Below are 23,094 nucleotides of genomic sequence, written 5' to 3' on the forward strand. Positions count from 1 at the left end.
CCTTCCCCATCCTCCTAGCAGGTGTGCTGTTAATTCCTTGCTTGACGAAGGATTGTTCTCTCGAGCCGTTGCAGCTCTTAAAAATGTGTAGGATAATGATTGGGAATCGTGAGAAGATAAATGGAAGGAGCGAATGAAATAATGCAGACAAGCTCTCGACCAAAGGAAATGGGAAAAGTACGAGAAACGAAGCGTGGGTAATAAATGTACGATTTTCAGTCGATGGTACGATTTCCAAAAATAAAAATCCGTTATAGGGAAGCGACACCACGTAAAACACGCGCAGGGTTACCAGCGACGACGGTAAAAGGGGGCACGTCCTATAAGAGCGCCGAGTTAGCAATGGTGTCTCATTGATGAATCAAGTGTGTGCCGAAGCTAGAAAACGTACCTTTGTGACCACCGAGCCTGCGCCGACTGTAGAACCCTTTCCGATAACCTTGCCGGGCATGATAATGACACCACCGCCGATCCAGCAGTCCGAGTCGATGATGATGCCTTTGCCTAGTTGAGCACCGTGGCCACCCTGGCGGTGCTTGGGATCCGTAGACAGCTCAATGGTGTACATGCTGACGTTGGGACCAATGATGCAGTTGTCACCAATCTGAACCTTGCCCGCATCATTCATCGTGCAGCCCTTTCCGATAGAGACATTGTTACCGATGCTAATGTTGTAGCCGTAGTCACAGTGAAAAGGAGACTCGACAGCGACGTGACGTCCTACACGGCCAACATTACTGCGGACCGAGGCCTCTTCAACGGGAAATGAAGACGATTCGCGCGGCTGCATGATTTCAAGAAACAGACGAGCACGCTCTTCGGTGGAGACGCCGTTGGTGGGAGGATAGGTAAGCGTGTTGAACCGCCAGCAGGCCGTGGCCGCACGGTCGCGCTCCAGACTCAGTTCCGAATCATACTGATAAAAGTAGCCTCCTTGGAGCATTTCCTCCTTCTGAGTAGGGCGTCTCTGGTCATAGGGTACAACGGCCAAGTTGTGAGGCTGTGCCTGGGCGTGCGAGAGTGCCATCTGGGCAGCCATCTGGGCGCTTGATACCGGAGGTGCGTGACCATCATGGTGTCGCTGGTAGTCATTAGCGCCGCGATCACCAAAAGCGGGTGGTTGAGTGTTGGCTGATACCGGAGTGGGGTACGGGTTGGTTCCAGGCGTGTAGGGACCCGGCGGGTGCTTGTGTTCAGGACTGCCGGATGGGCCGTCGGCTCCTTTTGGTGGCTCAATGCGAAGGTTCTGGCCGCGGTACTGAGGCAGGGGTTCGCGCTTCGGTCCGCTCGGTTGGCCGTTATTAGCAGCTTGAGAAGACGTGTAGGGCGAAGCCGGCATGCCGTAGGCACCTGGTGGCACGTAGCTGGGATCCTTTGATTCTAGGGGCACGCCTCCTGGCTTGTTTTCGATCATCTTGGGCCAGCCTGCGCCTCGCTGGGGCGGGTAGCCGGCACAAACAAATGCACCTTTGATACAGTTGTTGCCTATGAATGTGTTAGTTATACCTCGGAAATTCAAGGCGTGGCGTGGTCGATCATACATTCTGGCTTGGCTTCGTCGCACTTCTTCTTCCTTCTTCGGCATGTCAAGCAACCAGTCTTGGTTCGGTTACTAAAATTTCGCTTCCGCTTCTTAGGGTCATGTTGCACAACAGCGCCGGAGTGCGGTTCCGTGTAAGACGGCGTCTGGTATTGAACGACAGCCTGGTTGTTGTTCTGGGGTGTAGTAGGGGCATATTCGACTTGCGCAGCAGGTTGACGTTGAACAAGCTGCTGCTCGGCGGGAGCTTGGATTGGAACAGAGGCAGGAGCTTGCTGCTGAGGCGCCGATACCTGTGCCTCTGCGTGCTGAGGCTCGGCTTGGTTGTGGTTGCCATTGGGCTGCTGGTGCGAGACGACGGTCCCAGTCTCCGGAGTGAGCTCTTGCGTGCGCTCGGACGACTTATGAGTACGTTTGGCGGGTTGAGTAGGGAGCTGAGTCCGGCCCTCGTGCGAATCGGACCTCTTGCGTTTGTTGGGAGAGTCATTTTCGCCCGAGGCTGGTGCAGAGGGGGTGCGATCCAGACCTTGGGTTGGCCAGCTCTCACGCTGGTTAGGTGATTGATCGGCGGGACCCTGCGCAGCGGCGGGTGCAGCATCAACAGCAGGAGCCTGAACGGGAGCTGGTGGTTCAGCGGGCGGCTGAACAGCGTCGGGAAACGGAGCCTCAGCAGGTGCTGGTGCTGGTGCTGGTGCTGGTGGCGAGGCTGCAGTTGGAACAGCTTCTACAGCCGGTGCGGAAGTCGGGGCTGGTGCATTGACTTGCTCGTCGACGTTGCCATTGGGAACGTCTGCGCTGGGAGCAGATGCGACGGGTTTGGTTGTTACTTTTGGCGAGGAGCCGTTAAGTGCCGTGAAGCCAGACATTTCGAGTAACTTCCAGGATAAGCTGGGGTAAAGTTCACGTAGGCCAGCTGGTGTGGTGTGAGCTGGCTGTCGTGAATGTACTTGGCAAGACACTTGTATTGCAAGAGATGCGAGTTGCTCAAAGTCAAACAATTCTATGATGTTTCCACTGCCGGACCAGCCGACTGCTGAGGAGCTTGTTGGGGCGGAATATGAGGTCCAGGATGGCGTGATGTTGACGGCTGTCGAGTCCGAAGAAAGCACTATGCCATGCAACGCAGATATGGAAAAAATAATAGCAGATGTGGTAGGCGGCAGCTATTATATGAATCTGGCGGCGAGAGACAAGGCCAAGTAAGACTGATGGAATTATTTGAATTTGTCAAGTTGGCGCGCGACTATGGCGGGTGAGGGAAAAAGGGCGCCTCAAGATGATCGCTGATGTGGGCGGCAGAAAAACGTCTGGTGGATGCGATTAAACCTAAAGACAGGCGGGCATGACCAAGCGCAGAAAAAAGAAAGCACTGGTGCAACGGCAAGATGCTCAAGTCGTGCGAGGGTGCGATTGAAGGCCAAAAGCAGGGGAGCTGATGCTTTGGAAGACAAGAAAGTGGTGTGTGAGAGGACGAAGGTGGAGGTGAAGATGCGAAGGAGTCGGGCTGGGGGAGGGATCCTGTCGTTTTGAGGAAGTAGGCGGCAACGGTTCGAGCAAGAATTGGCGGCACGCGGAGCAGAAGAGCCCAGCTGTATCGGTGCTAGTGCGGGTGCCCTGTGCCAGCCAGTAGCAGCGCGGGCTGTACAGCCACGCCCATTCCCGGTCCAGCCTCGGGGCTAGCAGATTGAAATGAAAAGTACCAAAGTACCTGGCATGGCATGGCATGGCATGGCAACTACCTTTCCAGTAACTACCAGTGCGGAGAGAACTGGGGCAGCGCAGCTCGCAGCGCAGAGTGTCAATGCCGAGCCGGCGCAGCGACGCGACGAAGCATGAGGGTCAGCTCGCCGCCCGCAAGTTGGCTTGCAGCTATGTACCTACCACTACCACTACCAATACCCATCCATCTACTACGTACCCAAGCAACCAAGGTAGCTAGCCAGCCGGAGAGACAGGGCCCAAAAGAGATGCCGGGAGGGGGTCCGGGGGGGTTCCTGAGGAGACGTGGTGAGAGAGAGGGGACCTGAGCCAAAGGCACTGACAGGCGTGAGGTGAGCGCCAGTCTGGTGTCTGCACAGGAGCGCTTCTCCGGGGTGCGAGTGGGAGGGGCGCCTGGCTGGCTGGTGTTGAAGGTAGACACGGCGCTATGCGGCGCTGCAGTCCACTCGCAACCCACCTGGGGGCAGCGAGGACAGGCTAGCAGCAGCACAGGTGGTGAGGGAGGGGGCGTGTCCAACAACGCCGCTGGCGCTTGGGGTTAGCAGCTACCAGTAAGCAGCCTGGGCTGGGCGGCCGTCGGCGTACCGAGCAGCGCAAGCACTGGGCACTGAGCCGTTGCTGGGTATTGGCGACAGGTTGGACGACAAATCTGAGCCGATGAGCGGGACCCCCTAGGCCGAAGCAGCGCGGCGTGCGTGTCTTGAGAGGATGGCAGTGCTTTATCGACACGAGTGAGTGATGAAGGATCAATATCGGTATCGGCACCGCTGGGCACCCTGCAACGCTCGCCAGACCCCTCCCTCGCCGAGGTGTGCGGTGGTGTCCTCAGTGGTCGGCTGTGGTCCCTCTCGCGGGTGGTGCGGGCAGCGTCGACTCGCTGGAGAGCAGGCCGGTGGCTGCAGTGGTTATTACAGTGCTGCTGGTTACTCCATACTGGCAGGGTGCTTGTCGTCTCGCTCCAGGAGTTGCTCTTCTCGGACTAGGCGGGGGTGCTGGGGGGGGTGGGCGTCGTGAGGGTTCGACAGGACTACAGATTAGTCGACGAGGCCAAATGAGCATGCCCACCACCCGCAGTAGCGTGTGCGCGCGGGTGCGACAGCGTAGAGCGTCGAGCGTCGAGCGTGTGCGAATAAGTGTGAGTGGGTGCCATGCGAGCGCGCAGCTGGTGGCCAATAAGGGAGCGCTCCTCAGGCGTGGCTTGCCATGGCTGGCCAGGATGGGTATGGCGGGTCCATGATGATTATCGAGGATGGATTAGAGTGTCGCTGGAAGAGGAGAAGAAGGATGCGCAAGGGCGCGAGGAGTAGCACTGGGAGTGAGGCAGTGAGTGGGAGGGGAGAGGAGAGTGGGAAGAGAGGCGAAAAAATTTGTACGTGAATTAGTAATATTGGGACAAGATGGTGTTGCGTTAATTATCCAGCAAGGTCAGGCACCAGTACCAGTAGGCGAGCAGTGGCGAGCACCAGGGGAGCCAAGGGCTGCTCTCTGCCGCCAGCTCCGGCTTATAACTGCCCTGAGCTTGCAGGACAGGGTTCGCTCCCTGTAGGGCAATGCCAGCCGCCGCTGTCCCGCCCGCTTCGTTTAAGCAGTTGCCAGCCTCTCTCCGTTTGCTCTTCATAATTTTGTGCTCCTCTTAACAGCGGTCGACATATGCAAGGTCATTGCCTTATGCTTGCAGTAGCGTCGTCACTAGGTAGTTGGGTACTCTAATAATAATGCTGAAAAGGCAGCAGTTGAATTTGTGACTTGCAGTGCCCTCGTCTACCAGATCGCTTCGTGCAGACAGCCTCGTTTGCTCGCTCCTCAACTTCGTTTATTCGACTTCGTTTATTCGACCTCGTCTATTCCACTTCCCCTGCTTGCTGTTCCCCGCCCGCAGTGCTTCTCCTTGCCAGCCTTGCTCATCATCAACACATCAACACATCCTCGAGTGATAAAGAAAACTGGCACCATTAACGCCTCGCAGCAGACGCCGTCATCCACCCACGCACGACCTGAGTCTCCCTCCCGCCTCTCGCCTCTCGCCTGTCTGCTCGTCTCCCCTCCGCCCACTCCAGCGCCCCTCCCTTCCCCTCTCGTGACGCCGCCGCCTCCGTCAAGAAAAATAAAACACAAATACTTACGCTGCTTTTCATGACCCAGTCAGCTCGCTACGCCGTCCATTTGATTAATGCCTCCCGCTCACGCCCCCGAGCCCCCAGAGCGCCCCTCTGTCTCCGTGCGGGTGCGTCTAGTAGAGGGTCTCAAAAACTTGCGACCGCGTGCATTGCCCGACCGAGGCGCGCCGTTCAACTGTTAGTGCTTGCCTCGTTGCTGCACTATCCGTGGGCCCTTCGGCTAACACTGGCTCTCCTGGGTACCGTACCAGCCTGCCAACGGGGTAGCTACTCACTTGTCACGGTACTGTCCCTCGCGCGGGCGGGCTCCGTGGCACGCCGCGCTCACACTTTCCGTCAGTCGCAGCGCCCCTCATCCACGGCATGGCCCTCTCTCTCCGTTGTCGACTTGTCATTCAGGCACATGTTCGGTCAATTACCGTCACGCCGCCCGTTCGCACCCAGGCTCCCTCGTCCAAGCCTCACATGTCGCGTTTACCACAGCAGACCGGTCCCAGCGCCCGTCGGCAAAGCCGTTGAGGATACGCCTTGGTTTCTTGCCCTGACGAGCCGCCGCATCGACCACGAGACTTCCAAACTCTGCGCCACACCAATTGTGCAGTCAAGATGTTCGCTGTGGCTACAAGTTAAACCTCAGTAAAACCTGACAACTCGAAAGCGGATGCAGCGGCCTTCCAAGTACTTACCTGTTATTTTGCTCACGACGGCTTTATTAGTGCCTCCGGCCCAAGGGCTGCTCCATCTCTCAGCCATGCATCTGCTAAAAGTAATGGTCCGGCAGTCAATAAGCTATGTAACCACACACTGCCAGTACTGCCCCCCCAAACGACTTGACCTTGGCAAAGGGTATCCCCAATCATGGCTTCCATTTCCTGCACAGAAGCCTTCTATGCGCCAGTGCCCAACAATTCGCCGCCAACATGGGGGACCATTCGGTGAGGATCCTGCCCAAAGCCACCAGCGTAAAAGCAGAGCGACACACCACTCCAGCATACCTGTAGCGGGTGGCGCCCGCCTTGAGCGCCGCGAAAGCCATGTCTCACAATTCCCAAGGCGGAACTCTACCAGGATGCTGATGCGTGGCCGCCAGCCGTTTCGTTCTCGGCCGCACAGCGCCGTCTCGCCCAGGTCTCGCTCCGGACAAACGTACGTATCCTCACACAGGCGCCGTCAGCGACGTATGAATGCTGGCTGCGCTAGACGCGGCGTTAGCACCTCCACACCACCTGTCTCTGGTGATTGGCTGAGCATCGTGCCCTCATGAGCCCAGCACCCTGCTCTGCCCCCTACAGTCTGGATGAGCAAGTCCGCTGGCTGGACAGCTGGGTCTTCGGAATAATTGGTTGCAGCCAGAGCGGGACAAGGGTGGCGGGATGCCATCCACCATCCTTTGCTACACCACAACTTCATGACTCTGTCAAACAAGGAAACGCGCTGCGCCAGTTCCAGCTGTACTACCGCCACGTTCAACGTGGCCCAACTGGATTCGGCTACAATGCGATGTACGAGCGACGCCTCTTCGCGCGACTGCCACTAGCGACAACGCCAAACATTCATGTTTCAAATTTCAGCAAGGCTCATATCAGTCGCCTACCATCACTTGCGCAACGAGCCCTCGCCAACCGCCACGAGGGTACGAGGCTGTACGGAGTCGCTTCGCTTGGGTCATTACTGCGGGAAGGGTGTCCAGGTTAACAAGTAACGAAACCACATTCGTGCGGGATTGTCTCCGCCCTGCGCTGTGAGCAAGGCGCGGCAACCTCACCTGCGAGAAGTAGCAAAGACGGCAGGTTGATTGATCCGGGAAACCGAAGCCGAACAAGTGTTCCCGGCGAAGAACCCAAGCCTGTAAATTTAGGTAAAGCTCCCCCTCCCTGGGCTCCCCACACCATCAGGCCTTCTCCCAGTTCAGCAAAATGTGCCGAACCCAGTGCACTTTCAGCAGAGCCGCCGACCTACACCGGCTCGCTTGGCATCCAGCGGTTTGTACAACTCTTTACTCTCTAGGGAGGACTCCGTACAAACGGCACAATTGACGCGCCATTCGCTACATTGTCTTGATCGAGGAGTTCAAGCAGACATTAGGCTAGAGATCATAGCTTCCTGCCTAGCTCGTCCTTCCACAAGTCTTCACAACAGCGGATTGCCGGCAGTGGACTGATACAGTAACCAAGAAGCATCTACACAATGGATGTGTCCCTCGCTACGTATGTTGTGATCCCAACACAGGCAGCATGTCGGCCTGACTTCAGTAGTCTTTGCCTCTGCAACACGTGCTGGACAGGCCGTTGCATGTATCATTTCTCTTTGGCAGGGGTAGTTCTGAGGGAACTGAAATATCAAGGCATCGCTCTCAGTGGCCAGGGCTTGACACATTTGCACGAGAAACCCACCTATGGACGGGACGGCTGGCCAAAAGTCCCGGAGGTAGCACAAAGAAACCTGAGACGCACTGATCGCTCGTCTAGCCTACCGGGGCCGCCCAGTTGCCAGTCACCCGTCTAGCGTCGCTCGCATGGACATTAAACGAAGCGCTAGCGCAACCAGAGTGTCGGGCCAGAACTTGCCAGGGATGCCACAAACGTCATTGCGTGATGCTCACCGTCACTTCAAAAGACTGTGGTCCAGGCAGCTGATGCAAATAAGGCGCGCCAATCAGAAGGACATACGTGAGTGAGCCCAGGAGGTCGGGACCGCATCTTACGCCAAGTTCACCCGGATCATGAGGCAAACCTCGAGACTAAGAAGCCCCGCCGAGCGACAGGGCGCTTATCCTCGTACGGCTTTCTCTTGGCTCTTCCCGTCATGCCAGGCTGCAGAGGTTGAGAGGGTGTCGAAATTGAGCGGTTGAGTGGATATCTTGGAAATCCTTTGTTGCCTTCTTCTTGCTTCTCTTTCATTTCAACTTTGCTCCACCGCCAGCTGTCTTGATGGTGGGGGGTCCGCCCGCCTGGCGCGTCCTTCGGCAGAGCGCTCTACTTCGTACAGGCATTCGCTACATGCCGTTCCAGCTCTACGATGCGAGTACTGCTAACATGTACTGCTAACATGTACTGTTAACGTTGGCTATTGGCACTAGTCTGGCCGGCGCAGGTGCCAGGATCCCGAACCAAAGCCGCGTGGCGGTAAAGTTTGCCTAGGGCTAGCATCTACTCAGATACGACGGCGGCCCACGCACTTTGCTAACGCCGTTACGGCTGGCCACGGAGAGTGGCCGATGCCGATTACTTTGTACCGTCTGGCTGGGTCAGGCTGCGCTGGCTTCCAGGTTCGAACTGACCGTCTTTGCAACCGAGCATGAGTCCCAACACTCGCTTGCTCCCTGTGTTAGCGTAGGGTGGCCTGGCGTGACTCGCTTCCCCAATTACCGCTCACACAAGTAGACGCTACACCCGATGGCTCATATCAGCGACTCGTCAGACGTGGCGCATTCTGTTCGCGTGGAAATCATCTGCCGAGTATGACCGTGGCGGAATGCCATGGCAGGCTAGGCGCCAGTCATTGTTTATTGCCGACAGCCTACATGTGTAGCCGGCTGAAAATACAGGCGCAGCTACATTGACAGCGGGCAAGGGAAGTGAGAGGCTGCAGCTCAGCTGTCATGGAGGGTAGACGTGTGGGAATCAGGACTTTCTGTTCGCCCCAGCAATGTCACTGCAATATGCAGTATGCACCTGCAGGCGGACACCAGTGTGGTGATTGTTTACTCTAGTTCAACATGGCTGCATGAATGACGGCCGGGGTGTGGTTGATACGTGCAGACGGCGAAGCCATGGCTGCGATGATGCAGCCGCAGGGTTTGCCACCGTGTGCCAGAAACAAGGCGGGCAGCCAGAGTGCCAGTAGAACTTCTGGTACATTGGGGAGTACGGCAGAGCATACCAGATGATAAAAGATGATGAGCATTGTGGCGCGGCCATGGAGCGTCTGTGGCACACCTGGCGTCCAGGCTTCACATGTCGACGCCCACTGACAACGGTGGAGGGCGGCTGTTCCAAGCAGCCTTGCCCATGACAGAAGTGCGACAACTCGAAATCATTTCGGCGAACGAATGGGTGCGACATGCACAAGTGTCGTTCCTACAAGGCTAGCGCGGGCTGGTCGGTTGCGTCTGGGTGTGCACAGCGGCGCAACAATTCCGACACACGGTCAGCGTCAATGGGTGCCGCCTGGTGCGAGGACGAATCTGCACACGAGCTGTGTCCAGTCTTGACGTGTCAACTACTGGCACTCATCAGCAAACAAACGAGGCTAATCAGAAAAGCCAAGCAATTGCGTTTGGCCGGCGTGAAGACAGGCACTCGCACTCCCCCGTCCCCTCTCCTCGCCTCGGCCGCATCACATCTCCGCACCTTTGCAACACGCCCTCGCAGGGGTCCCTCGCCTCGCTACTACCCAACGTCCGAAAACAGGTGATTCATCCGGCACCAAGGAAGGCCCAGAAAAAAAGCCGACGAGTCTACCAGCTGGCCGATTCGGCGGGGAGCTCGCGGGTTTGCTTTTTTTACCTCTCTTTTTTTCGGCTTTACTATTCTTCTACGTCGGTCTTGGAGTCCACTCTGGCCGGCTGGCTTGCGCCTTGTCTAACCTTGTGCTGCCGCGAGGCTTTCAGCTCCAGCGCCGCCGCACTCTGCGGATGGCTTGGTTTCTTGCTTCACGGTAAGCGACGTGGCAGGCGGGCGGGCGGCGGGTTTGCGCCAGGCCTGCGCCGTCTTGTCTGCATTTCGTGGCCCCCTTCTTCTCGGACCCGAGACTACCGCCGGCAAAGCAAGGGAAACAAGAGGGGGAGATGGCTCAATTTCAGACCTTTTGAGGGTGTGAAAAGGGCCTTTTTGACGGTGACAAAAGTCCCCCTTTCCTCCTGCTCCTCCTCGACTGACACGGACAACCCTCGCGTGCGTTCGTTCGTTCGGCGTATTCCGCCCCCGGGCTGACGGACGCTGCCCGAACGAGGCTCCCATACCCTGGACCAGCAGCCGGGAAAGGGAAGTATCGTTTTTTTTTTCGGTCGGGGCGACAAGTCAGATCAGTAGTGACCGGTAGGGAATCAATAGCTTGCCTGTTTGCTCAGTAGACGCATTTACCCGACTGGTTTGATGAGTCGGCTCGGGGTAGAGTTGAGGGCCCGCGCTTCCACGATGCCTGTGACGCTACTACCCGTACATCTGCACTGAGCACAGCAACGCTCACCCTGGCCCAGCTTCTCAAAGGGTGACTGGGAACCGTGGGATCATGAGCTCATGTTATATTTAGACGTGGCCTTGCAACGACCGAATCACCCTGCCTATTGTACATACAGTCGAGCAGCGGAGCTGGTACTGCTCCAAAAATAAGTTTGTCCGCTGCCTGCTTGCCGATGCCCCTCACGTCTCTGTTCAAGCCCCCCAGCGCTTAAACGTTTCGCAATTGCCCCCTGGGCGGTAAGAGAGAGATTTCAGCCAGGGTACTACTGGGAAATGACGACAAACATGATTCGACAGAATATTTGTAATTGGGGGTCATGGCTCGTCAGAAACAAAGTTGATTCCTGAAGCTGAAAGCCCCAGGAGCGCAGCCGTGGCCCGCCGCCAGGTGTTTTGTGTAAGCGCCCCGAGCGGGTTGATGTCGGCCTCAGACTGGGGGATGTTGCTATTTTCGTACAAGCATGCAGGAAGGGCAGCAGCGTCTCCGATGAACGGTAGAATTACCGAGATGTGCAAGGCCAGAAAATCCCTGGATGTCTTGCTCCCAAGAAGAGAACAACTCTCGTCCGTGGCGCATGCCTGGCATCGTGGTTCACCCTACAGGGTAGGTAATAGCCAGGGCGCGTAGAAGGAGAAGCGTGTGTCGTCGATCCTGCAACGCCAGATGGGGACAAAAAAGTATCAGCCATGGGCGCGTAATGAGAGCCGTTGATTGATTGAATCTACAAAGCCGTCAGGGCTGTCGTTGCCTCTGATTGTCCGTATCGTCACCCCTCCCCCCGTGAATTCCCGTTTCGATGCATTATCCATGATGAAGAAAATGAGACGCGGCGTCCAATCCCCTCGCTGAACATGGGCAACTCGGCATGACGGCCCCTACATCTTGGACCTTGAACACCGTACCACCCCCCCTCCATGGTCTCTCGGCATGATGTTTCCGCTATACAATGTCTTGTTGTAGAGCGAGAGGGAGGGAGGGGTGGCAGAGGAGCACGACACTCGACGCACCCATGCCCACGCTCTCTGCTTTATTTATAGACAAATGTCTCTCTTTTAGTTCCTGCATATGCAAGATGCTATATCTAGAGCCCGTCTCTCTCTCCCGCCTAGTTTTGACGATTCATTCTGTCGTCCGACGGGGCATACAGCGACCACCCCTGCCTGCACCCACCCCCCAATGTCTAGTTTTGTGTTATTTTCGGAATCAATTTGCAAATCCTCATATGAAAAGACTTGTTTTTATTCTTGCTCCACAAACTCCTTGTCATCTTCTGTTGGAAGGGCGGCTTCCGCCGCAAAATGGACAAGACGCGTTGCAGCCGCCCGGGCCGAAAGCACGATGAATCATGACTGATGATATGTCATCTCCCCCCCCCCAATCGACGCAAGATATGATGACAGGTTCATTTACTTGAAGCAGATGCCCACTCCGGGTACAACCCTTCCGCTGTGGCAAAAGCAAGCCACGGTTGTCCTTGAAGCCGAGGTGATCCCAACATCCATTCTCATACACGCTACGACACCATCACTGCTGTTTCTTGCAAAAAAATTTACATGGTCAACAACTTTTCTTCTTCTTCCAGTTGTAGTTGTATTCGTTACGCCTTTGCCAAAAGGAAGAAAATGGAATCGCTTCTTTCCATCACCTTTCTTCAACACGGATATTCCCTCCCCCCCCCCCCCTCTCTCTTCCTCGCCCTGCAAGTCCAGACGCAAAGGAGTGTTCGCCGATGGAATCCCTTTGGGCTGTGCAAGTATAATGTTGGTAGTATATGGTACAGAACGTCCCTCTTTCCGGCTTCCTTCTCCCCTTCATGACGTCGTAGTCTGATAATTACGCGCCCGTTGCGCCAAGCCTCTTTTCCCTCTTCATTCACATCCTACACGGGTGCTGCGTGTGTGTGCCCCCAAGAATAGAAGAAAACAAACTGTTTCTGGCTGGTAAAAAGTTGCCGTCGTTTCCATTTTCGTGGGCGTGAGAGAACGGCGGAGTAATTTTTGCCTGCATCGTTGGCACGACTGAGGCTCGAGCTGAGCCATAGTAAGTGACGGAAAATGTGCTGTCAAGACTCGGCATGAAACGGCAACGAGGGAATGGCGGCGACGAGACTGTCGAGAGGCATTTGGGTAGACACATCTGGCATCTTATTCCTGTCTCTCCTCTGATTCTTATTTCTTCTGCCGCTTGGAGCTCTTGTCACTCGTCGTACTGAGCACACTGGCGCTTCGTTTATGTGACAAAGGACCTGTGCTGCCCAGCCGCGACGGCTTTTCCGTTCCTGCTGGCTTGTCGTCCTCGGCTTCTTCCGCTGCATCCTCTGCCTTGGCCGCCTCCGCCTCCTGCTCTTCTATCGTGGCAGCAGCAGTGGCGTCGCCATCGTCGTCGTTGTCGTCGTCGACCTTGCTGGCATCTGCGTCTGCCTCCGCCTTTTCCTCCATCTTCTTGTCCGCATCCTCTCCTTCAGCAGCAGCGGCGGCGGCCGTCGCATCTTCCTCGGCCGCCGCGTCGTCGGGTCCACCGAGGGCCTTTTCTCGCTCCGCCTTCTTGGCCTCTTCAATCTTGATTTCAGCCTCAAGCTTGTCCGACACCTTGCGAGCATCCAACAGGCCGTTGACGGCGGCCAGCAACGCCTCGAACTGCTGCGTAGTGGCCGTGGTGGGCATGGCCAGCTTGTTGGGCACGTCGAGCTCGTTGAGCGTGTTGGTGATGCGCAGCTGCTGCTGGTTGGACTTGTGTGAGAAGAGCTTGTTGATCTTTTCCGTGCGGAACGTAGGCCCGGACCCCAACCGGTCGTGGTGCGAGACACCGTAGATGGCTTCTTCCTGGTCCGACAGCTTCCGGCGCTCGTGCGCCTGCTGTGGCGTCTTCTTGCCCGCAGCGGTAGGTGTTGACACGGGCCCGCTCGATTCGCGGTTGTTGTTGGTGGCAGCAGCAGCAGAGGCAGCCTCCTTTTTGCCTGTTGATTCTTGGGCGGCAGCTTGAGGCGTTCCTTGCGCAGGGCTGACACCTTCTGCGCCCATGATGGACTTGCGCTTCTTGGACTTGTCGACGCTCATAAGGTTTTGCAGCAGTGTCTGCAGGCCAGCCGACGACTTGAACGTACTAATGTCAGTCTCGGCATGGGGGTAATCAAGCCTGTTGTAGAGCTCCCTGCGTTCTTCGTTGAACTTTTCGCTTCGAGCCAAGATTCGCTTAATCTCCATCAGAAGAGACTCCTCCTCGCGAGCCTCTTCGCGCGAACGTAATAGCGAGTTGATGGCAAATTCCTTGCGCGCCTTTTCTTGCTGGGGGTTGTAGTGCGTCATGAGCTCGTGCAGGGCATACTCTGGCTGCGTCATGTATTGCACCGGCTTGTTGACCGCCATCATCTTGGCCGCAACTTCGTAGTACCGCGCCTTGAGGTCCTCCAGCGCGCGAGCGCGCGCCGTCGGCACCACCGCTTTGCTCTCGTCGCCGTCTGCGCCCTCCTCGCCATTCATCGCTGGAGGACTCCATTCGTACCGATCCCAGATAAGCGGCCACCGGAGGTCAAAGTCGCGGGCCAGCCCTATCAAGTAGTCGGTCTCCTCGCGGCTCCAGTCGTCGTTTTGTAGATTTTGAAGGTATTGATCGTCACTGTACTGCGGCACAGATACGCGCACGTTATATTTGGCAAATGCCGAGTCTTCCAACCCATCCGCTGGCGCAGCATCAACCGTCGCCGCGCCCTGCTCGTCTGTCGTGGCCGTCATTGTTGCGTCCGGCTCCTGCTTCGTATCCTTGCGCCTCCAGTGCCGCAGAATCAAGCTCGCGTCGTCTCGGGCCGAGTTGCGAAACTCGCGCAGCTCCCATCGTGCGGCAGGTTTGCGGTTCGCCAGGCGCCTCTTCTTGAACTGCGTGACTTCGGGGACGATGGCGATTGGGTTGTCGCCGCCGAGATTGTGTACTTCTCGCGCCAGGCCCTTGAGGTTGGGTCTCGAAGCCGAGAATTTTTGCTTCTTGGCCGGGCGGGACGCAGCCGTACCATCTGGCAGGTTGAGCACGTCGCGAAGGTCTGTGGAACTCATGGTGATGACGGACGGCGTAGAGCGTTGCGGTGCGACCGGGTTTGGTGATGCGCGCGCGCGGGAGAATGTTCGGTGTTGTAGTCGTCAAAGAGCCAGCTAAATCGCGTGTTGCATCGCTAATTGATTCGAGTACCGATTTTCATTTGACCGAAGCAGTTGGATGAAATTATTGTAGATTTTTTCGAGGCGAGGCGCAGACGTTGCGCCTGGTTGAAGCTCACAACAATCGGTAGAAGTTGCAGTCTCGAGAAATTTGCCCGCGTTAGGTAGCCAGCAGTGAGCATTGAGCCTTCTAGTTGCCAGTAGCGCTCCAGCGGATCGCTCGCCACTGCATTTGGTAGTGGAAAACGCGAAGTGGTTTTGCAGGCGCGTGCACGTGACTGCCTACCCCTGGATGGGCTTGCTGGGCGAATTTTTGGGGACGTGGCAGCTTCCATGGGCAGCCCCTAGGCTACCTAGGACGTGTTAGCAGTGTGTGTGGCCTTGAACGACCCTCTCTCTCTCCCTGACTTTCTATCACAACCACGACGTTGAATTGTACCCGAATCCGCCCAATTGTCTTCTAGTCTCAGGAGACTATCGATCCCCTCCCAGCTTTGTCGTTGGCATCGAATCCGAACCCGTCGCACACCTCGAAGCTTTGCGTCCAGATACCGCGCCGGATCTGCTTGCGCATCCAAACGACTTGCCCACCATGCGGTCGTTTCTCCCCATCATGGCCCTGGCCTCGGCCGCGCAGGCCCTGCACTTCTTCATTGACGGTGCGACGCAAAAGTGCTTCTACGAGGAGCTGCCCAAGGACACCCTCGTCTCCGGACACTATGCCGCCGAGGAGTGGGACGACCGCGTCAACGCCTGGCAGCAGCACAATGGTCTCAAGATTTACATTACCGTCGATGTACGTGCCCAGCACACGCCCTTTGGCAGCGCACTCTCCCTCCCGAGATGGGATGCTGGACGTTCATGACTGGACACAATGCTAACCGAGACCTCTTTGCAATCGTACAGGAAGTCTTCAACAACGACCACCGCATCGTCTCCAAGGCAGGTTCGTCGTCTGGCAAGTTTCACTTTGTCGCCAGCGAGGCCGGCGACCACAAGATCTGCTTCATGCCCTCGTCCACCTCGGGCCGCCCCGCGTGGCTCTCGACGTCGTCCCCCAACGGCGGCATCAAGCTCAAGCTCGACATGGTCATTGGCTCGAGCAGCGAGATTGAGAGCTCCGACAAGAACACCATTGCCGACATCACCACCCGCGTCAAGGACCTCAACAACCGCCTAAACGACATTCGCCGCGAACAAGTCTTCCAGCGTGTAAGTGGCTGCGGTTTTTTTTTTGGCAGGATGTGTGGGAAAAGGTCTACTGACATTTGAGCGAACAGGAACGCGAGGCCGAGTTCAGAGATCAGTCCGAGTCCACCAACGCCCGTGTCATTCGATGGATGATTATCCAGCTCGTCATTCTCGGCGGCACCTGCGCCTGGCAGCTGTCGCATCTGCGCACCTTCTTCATCAAGCAGAAGCTGACGTAGATAAATCGGAGAGAAAAAGAAACGACACGGCATTGTAATACCTGGTGTTTTCTTCCATGTTTTGTTTTGCTTGCTTGGGATGCTTGTTTAATCTAAAGGTTGAAAAAGGTTAGGGAAAAGGGAGTGAAGTACGCGTCATGATGTGACCTGTTTGCCAGGGGTTTTTAATATAGATGGCAAGTCGGCAAGCTTTACGCATTCAATAACATTTCTTGTAAATGTTACACATATGGATTCACGGGCAGCCAGACTAGTGCAGTACAATATCTGCTTGAGGGTGGACGTCTAAGAGAGGAACAGATTCACTCGAGCACAGACAGAAAAAGCTTATTGCTGAAAAGTCTTTAATCAATTACAAAAAGCATACCGATAAAACTCCTACCTTGTGTTTGTAAAGTCCATGTCAAAATCAACAGATTTGCCCCGTCTTCTTCTCTGCTCTCCTCAGTCTCCCAGGTGTCGAGAAAACGACAGGTGTAACTCATGATGATGAAACAAATGATAAAGAACCCAACTTGCAACAAAGACGCTCATCCGATGCAGCTTTCCCCTTCGTTCTCCGAAAACCGAAAAACACAAAGTTCGCCTGCAAAAAACAAAGTCGTGAATTCCCATCTTGACATGGTCCTGAGAGCTCCTCCTGTCCTCCTCCTCGGGGCAAAACATATTATACGACCGCGTAGTGTAAGAAATAAGGGGTTTGGGTGGTGGGGATGGTGGCCGTGGATGTCGAGTAGTAGTAATAGTAGTGAAGATGTATGAGATGACGGGAAATGCATAGGGTGATAGGCGACAATGGTCCAGAGGACAATATTGCAAAACAATCTGGATGCAATCCCGTTTTCGTAGCCGTTAGCTGGTGGTGCGATGCAGTATGCCGGGAACGAAACAACCAGCTAAATGGCTTGATTCGTAGCGATGGACGTCATGGAGATGAAGGAAAAGAACTGAGAAACTTGGAAATGTGCGTAGGATAATCCTCGTTTTTCGTGATTTTGTTTTGTTAATGTCGGTGGTTCGTCTTCCTCGGTTGATAGTCGGCGATGTGGTTTACAGCTGGGCGCCCAAATTCCTTTCCATACGGCCCTGGGCGTTGACTGTGTTGATCACACTGTATTATCCAATGCCACAGCTTTACCATGCATTCCGCCACACGACATATCGTAACAGCCAAATCAGCTAGCAAACTTGGGGTGCCAATGCGCGGGTGAAGGAAGGCCGACGGTGCTCTACGATGCCAGCATACACATTCCATGAATCCTCGGCCTGCCGCTGCAACAAGGAGAAACGCAACCTTGACTCATGGCAGGAGGCGCCTAGCCGCAGCAAATGGACTTGATGAACTTTTGGAAGCCGCTAGGTTGCTGGACAGCCTGAGCGTTGAGCTGGCCAGGCTGGCCGATGCCACCCTGAGGCGTCATCTTTTGCTGAGGCAGGTTCTGAGCACTGTTCTGGAACTGAGCCTGTGTTGAGCCGGCGGGCGTTGACATGTCACGCAGGCCCCCGGGACCCCGCTGGGCGGACAATCCTCCTTGCGCGCTTGGGCGATCTCTCTGCTTGCCCATCTGCTTGATCGGCGAGGGAGGAGGAGGCTGGGCGGCGTTTAGTCGGCCCACAGTAAGATTCTGTGCTTGCTGAGAGTTGGTATTCCCCCGATGGCCACTGTGAAGTTCCATTTGAGAGGGACCGGGGCGTACGTTTGGATTGTGGTGATAGTTGTGCCCCTTGGAGTCCCAGCCCTTTCCCGAATCCTTGTTGATCTTCATCCAGTCGTATTCGCCGTCCTCGACCTCGCCGGCGTTCTTGAGAGCCTGAGTAAAGAGCTCGCGGAGATAGTCGTAGTCGGGGGTGTCTTCGAAGCCGAGGTTGCGGACGTACGTGAGGTACTTGCTGAACTCCTCGGGGAAGCCTTCGCAGAGGTCCTTGATGGCGGTGGTCTGCTTCTTCTCACCAATCTTTTCGTACTTTTGCTTGTTGGTAGCAGCCTTGAGACCCTGCCACGGCAGACCGCCACGGAGGAAGTACATGAAGACGTGGCCGAGGGCCTCGAGATCATCTCGGCGCGACTGTTCACGTCCCAAGTGCGTGTTGATACTCATATAACGGGCGGTACCGGAGAGCGATTTGCGCTCGCGGTATGGGATGTGCTGCTTCGTCTTGGGGTCTCTGTACTGCTTGGCCATGCCAAAGTCAATGACGTGAATAACGTTGGCGGCCTTGGTTCCGGGACGGCCGATGATGAAGTTGTCGGGCTTGATGTCTCGGTAGATGAGGTTGCGCTCGTGTATGGTCTGGACGCGCGAGAGCATCTGCTTGGCAACCATGACGACAGTCTTGATGGTGAATCGGCGACCGCAGTGGTCGAAGAGGTCTTCGAGCGAAGGTCCGAGGAGGTCAATAACGAGAATGTTGTGGAGACCCTCTTGGCCGAAGTAGTAGACATTGGGAATACCGGCTGCCATGGTATTAGCGGCATTGTCGGCGGCAAAAGACTTTATGAAAATGGTCAACTCACGGTATCCTACGAGGATCTTGTAGGTGCGGTACTCGTCCCGCAGTTGGGGAGCGTCACTCTTTCGAGGTTCCTGTCATGGGCATTAGCGCGTCGTGGTCGGGCGGCAACGAGAAATGGCATCAGAGGTGCGTCTGGATTGCGGGAGACTGACGAATTTGATGGCGACCTGCTGGTTGTTGAGCAAGTTGGTGCCTTCAAAGATGACACCGAACGAGCCCTCACCAATCTTCTTGCCCACCCGGTAGTGGACACCGACGACGTTGGAGGCGGACGAGGCCATGTTGGGCGGGTGTGAGCGGGAAGCGACGCGGAAAAATGAATCGATGCAGAGGCGAAGGATGAAAGGCCGGTCGTCGAATTCGAGGGCTGTATGCGATGCGGCAGATTGTTGCCGTCGTCTGGTCGGTCGGATGGGTCAGGCGAGATGAGTGGCAGCCAAAACAGCAGCAGCCCTTGGGGCACCACCTAGAGCGCCCAGTAAAGGGGCGGTGCTTCTGTCGTGCGTACAGACTGGCAGCCTGTACGGGCGGCGAATCGATGCAAGGCCGGTCGGAGGGTTTTTAGAATTCAGCAAACGGGCAGAGCAGTGCACATTGCCGATGGGGGAGCGAGGAGGGAGAGGAGGAAGGGGAGGAAAAAACGCAAGGCGAGAGAGAGGGTTACGAGATGGCAAGGGGAGGAGAAGTAAAGATCTGCTGGAGATGAGTGCCCAGGTCGAAGTGGATCACAACGGAGCAGTAGGCAATTTCTTTGGGGGGGGCTCTAGGGGGGTGGGCGGCCAGTGGTCTAGGTAGGTACCTTAGTAGGCAGGACTCTCGGGGCTCTAGGGGACCGCTAGCAGGGCCAGAGACAGGCGGCGAGGAAGAGCGGCCGAGACGATGAAAAATGACTGGTGGTCGCTATCAATGCCAATTCGGTACCAGACTACATTATTGTCCAAGTATCCCGAGCTGCATACGAAGCTGGATGATGCGGCCCTACCAGCACCAGCACCAGTACGTTGCCGTTGTCGCCCCTGCTTCAGGCAAACGTGCAGCTGCGCGACAGGCAACGTAGGCGCTGAGGCTGGGGGCCTCGTTGTTACTGGACAACGCCAGGCAGTGGCCATTCTCAGGCAACGGGCGTCCAAAGCTCGCTACTGCCAAAATAGGGTGGTAAAGGCCCAAGAGCTGCCAGTATCCAAGCCACAGGCTGCAAGGTACCTATGATTATCCGTATTATTGTCGTCTTTACGTGGTGGCGGCGCACCTATGCAGTCGGTCAGGGAAAAGGCACGCAAGCCTGATGAGCGGTCCTCTGGCCTCGCATCCCATCTTGGAAGGGGCCGCGGGCTGTTGGCCTAGCCGAGTCTAGCGTGGTGACAACAGGTACCAGTAGTCGATTGGCTGCCACAGCTACTGGTACTCTTGACTCTTGACTCCTCCGTACCTGTCTGGGTCCTTTTTGCACGGGCTGCCTGCATCTACCTAGTCCGGGGTCTCTACGGCGGTGGGCTTCAGCGGCCCCATCATCGGCGAGTCGAGGTTGCGGTCGTTGTGGCTCCAAACGCCCCAGAAGAGCAGCGTGTCTAGGCCCCAAAACGGCGTTCGGGCGGGTAAGCCTGGAACTAAACATGGCGGGCGGGCAGGGTTTATTTTATTTTACTTCATCTTTATTTTAATTTTCTCTTACCAGTACTGTTTTCATCGGCGGCCATCACCCCGCACGTGCAGCGTGCATGACTTGTGTTCTAAATGCAATTGCAGGCGGACAATGGATCCAGCGGGCTGCTAAGGTACCACTGCAAGGCACGCTGGCTGGGTCGCTGTAGGTACATGCCGTATCCACCACCCCTCGGCTGCCCCAAGTAGCGGTGCGGTGCCGGATAGCGCCCAACGGTGAGCCGGGATTGAAATACGAAACAAAAAATGAAAGATAAAAATAAGTTTTCTTGTCAAGATCGGATACGCAAGACTGGGGCGAACCTCGCATCTCGCCGCCTACAATGTGGACTTCAAACAGTGGCAGCTGCTGCCGAGCATGTCGCCTGAAGCAAAGTGACGCACATCTGGTTCGGAGCACCCGAATGCCCACGAAGCCTTTGCCTCCACCTCTCAGCGACCTCTGTGCAATGGGTAAAATGTCAATGAGCTTGCCACGATAAAAAGAGAGCGGCGAGAAAAGAACAATGGGCGAATTGCATCTACAGTACGGAGTAATCCGTAGCAAACTTGACAACACTAGTCGAGTAGCAGACCAAGCTGCGCCACAGCTCCCGTGGCGGAAAAGCCTTCTGTTTATTCCAGCATACAGAGTACATCTCAGACAATTGGCCATAACTAAGCCAGCCAACGATGCACCGTGCGCCCTGCTCAGTAGCAATAACTACATATTTGGCCATTTCAATTACTCGAATACGCTCGTCAGCGACTTTTGTCGCGCCCTGCCAATGGCGTGCCATGGAACAGATGCAATTTCCCAGCGCCTCCGGCCGGGCTTACGTCCCCTGTAGCCAGCCCGGCAAGGCAGCCTTGGCATCAACTGTTAGCCTCATGTCGATACGATGCGGCCGAAACAAACACATTGCTCGCTAGCAGCAGGCCTCGAGGAAATACGACTCTCATTAGTCTCCCATCACCGACGTTGTATTACATGTACAAGCCGCGGCTAATAAAAGCAAGCAAGACAGCCTTTTCGGCCTCTCCTCTCGGAGTTGAGCCCATCCACCCATCGCCAGATCAACCAGTCGTCTTGCTGGCATGGCACGGAGCATAAAAAAGACGCTGGTGTGAGACACCATCTTGGAGCCTTGCCGCTCCCATTGGCTGCGATCGAGAGACATGAGAGGCAACGATGGGCGGGACGGGGTGGTTAGCTGTGCCAGGTCTTTATTTCCAGGCTTGGCGCGGCAAACCCTCGTCCGGGCCCTTTTTATTACATTTTCAACAAACAAGCTCTCGCCCATATTTCGGCCTTTCTCTCTCTCTCTCTCTCTCTCTCTCTGGACTAACTTATTATGGGCAGCGGTCCGCCAGCCTCAACAGGATGCAGGTGAGGTCCCAGCAAAGCCAGGATGAGCTGGGTCGTGTGTTGTTACATGCGCGTTGCAACACTGACTAGCTGCATGACGGGAAGGGGGTCGAATCACCGACGCCAAGCAATCTTTTCTAGTCGTGAGAAGTTCCGGAAAATTACAACCCAAACTAAAATACCCTGTTGATGTTTTCATTCTCGTTGGGAGAACAATCGAGCTGCGAGATATCTCATCTCAGGATGGCAGATCATCCCCACGCCAATCTCTCCATTGGCGTCGGCCACTGTCTCGCGGCCACGACCCTCCCTGCCTGATTCTGGCAAGACGGAATTAAACCTGCATGCATTATCCTACGGCTATGCCCCATGATCCATACAAGCTTGGTGTGCTGTGTTATTCTCATTGCCGTGGTCGCTGGGATACTGCCAGTACTGGTAGCCTCCAGTGGCTTTTTCTTCCATGGCTTGCGCGACCGTGTATCATGTGCGGTCGTATTTTGCAGCCTAGCACAACGCCTCACTGAGGCAAGGCCGCTGCAGTTGCATGGACAAGTATCATGTGTCGCGTCGATAGTCGATGTCAGCCTGCCACAGCCGGCGACTCTACCCGTCCTCCCGTCTCATCTGTGGCATGTGGCCGGGCAGCCACGCAGGGCAAATATGTCCGTGGTTGGCAGTCGCCGGTCTCGTGAGACGATGGGCTGTGCATGTACCTGCATCGGGTCTTTCTAGATGTAAAAATAGGACATGAATCTTTCGCAAGTTTTTGTTTTCTTTTCAGTCAGCGTGCTGTACTGTCTTGGAGTTCACAGCTGGGACGGTGCGAGCTTTTGTTCGGCAGGCGAGGCGGAGATACGACTTTTAAATCCAGATTTAGCCGCCTGACTGACGGTCTTCATACTTGAGTCTTTAATATGGCTCGATCTCCATGGTAGATTGGGCATCTCCACCTGAAACGTACCGTCAACGAGATTTGTAGCAATTGCCGACGACTTAATACCGAACACTAGCTGATCGTTACAGCGCGTCGTAAAATCGTTAACAGCTGCAATATCTTTATTAATGAGTAGCCAAAATCGTTCCAAATAACGTAAATTGCTACGGAAGTACGGAACCGCAGATAACCAACTCGGCAGCCCGAGACGTGGTAGGGGCAGCCGGCGTCCAAATCGTACAGGGTAGCCGTCTGAGCAGCCTCAACGCCAAGCTCTCGGGGAATGGCGGCGCCGCCCCTCATCATCGAGGGCCGCGATATTCTCCCAAAATGCCCTCACCGTCACAGTCATTCGGTGGAGAAATATTCGGACATACGAACTTATTTACGGCAAAAGACCTTGGTGGTCAACATGAACCGCTCTGTGTCATTACAAAGCAAAATTCCCCCGTGTCCATCTGCCCCTCATCCACTCAGAGCTCACACGTCAACGAC

General features: G+C 55.8%; 4 protein-coding genes across 4 annotated transcripts; 1 reads left to right on the plus strand and 3 right to left on the minus strand.

The window, feature by feature from the left end:
* Window positions 1–251: 251 nt before the first annotated feature.
* On the minus strand, window positions 252–2,406 carry LMH87_010462 (uncharacterized protein; the record flags this gene model as incomplete). Its single annotated transcript, XM_056197625.1, has 4 exons — window positions 252–320; window positions 392–1,081; window positions 1,139–1,485; window positions 1,542–2,406. The coding sequence occupies 4 exons, from the start codon at window positions 2,404–2,406 to the stop codon at window positions 252–254; spliced, it is 1,971 nt and encodes a 656-aa protein (XP_056054656.1).
* Window positions 2,407–12,728: 10,322 nt separating this feature from the next.
* Window positions 12,729–14,606, minus strand: LMH87_010463 (uncharacterized protein; the record flags this gene model as incomplete). The annotated part of the gene is made up of 1 exon (XM_056197628.1): window positions 12,729–14,606. One exon carries the CDS (start codon window positions 14,604–14,606, stop codon window positions 12,729–12,731), a length of 1,878 nt encoding a protein of 625 aa, XP_056054657.1.
* Window positions 14,607–15,300: 694 nt separating this feature from the next.
* On the plus strand, window positions 15,301–16,138 carry LMH87_010464 (uncharacterized protein; the record flags this gene model as incomplete). The annotated part of the gene is made up of 3 exons (XM_056197629.1): window positions 15,301–15,504; window positions 15,615–15,920; window positions 15,989–16,138. 3 exons carry the CDS (start codon window positions 15,301–15,303, stop codon window positions 16,136–16,138), a joined length of 660 nt encoding a protein of 219 aa, XP_056054658.1.
* A 1,316-nt stretch (window positions 16,139–17,454) lies between these two features.
* Window positions 17,455–18,933, minus strand: LMH87_010465 (uncharacterized protein; the record flags this gene model as incomplete). The annotated part of the gene is made up of 3 exons (XM_056197630.1): window positions 17,455–18,593; window positions 18,654–18,723; window positions 18,805–18,933. 3 exons carry the CDS (start codon window positions 18,931–18,933, stop codon window positions 17,455–17,457), a joined length of 1,338 nt encoding a protein of 445 aa, XP_056054659.1.
* Between the last annotated feature and the right edge of the window lie 4,161 nt (window positions 18,934–23,094).

Source organism: Akanthomyces muscarius, chromosome 5 (assembly GCF_028009165.1).
Source record: "Akanthomyces muscarius strain Ve6 chromosome 5, whole genome shotgun sequence".
Lineage (NCBI taxonomy): Eukaryota > Fungi > Ascomycota > Sordariomycetes > Hypocreales > Cordycipitaceae > Akanthomyces > Akanthomyces muscarius.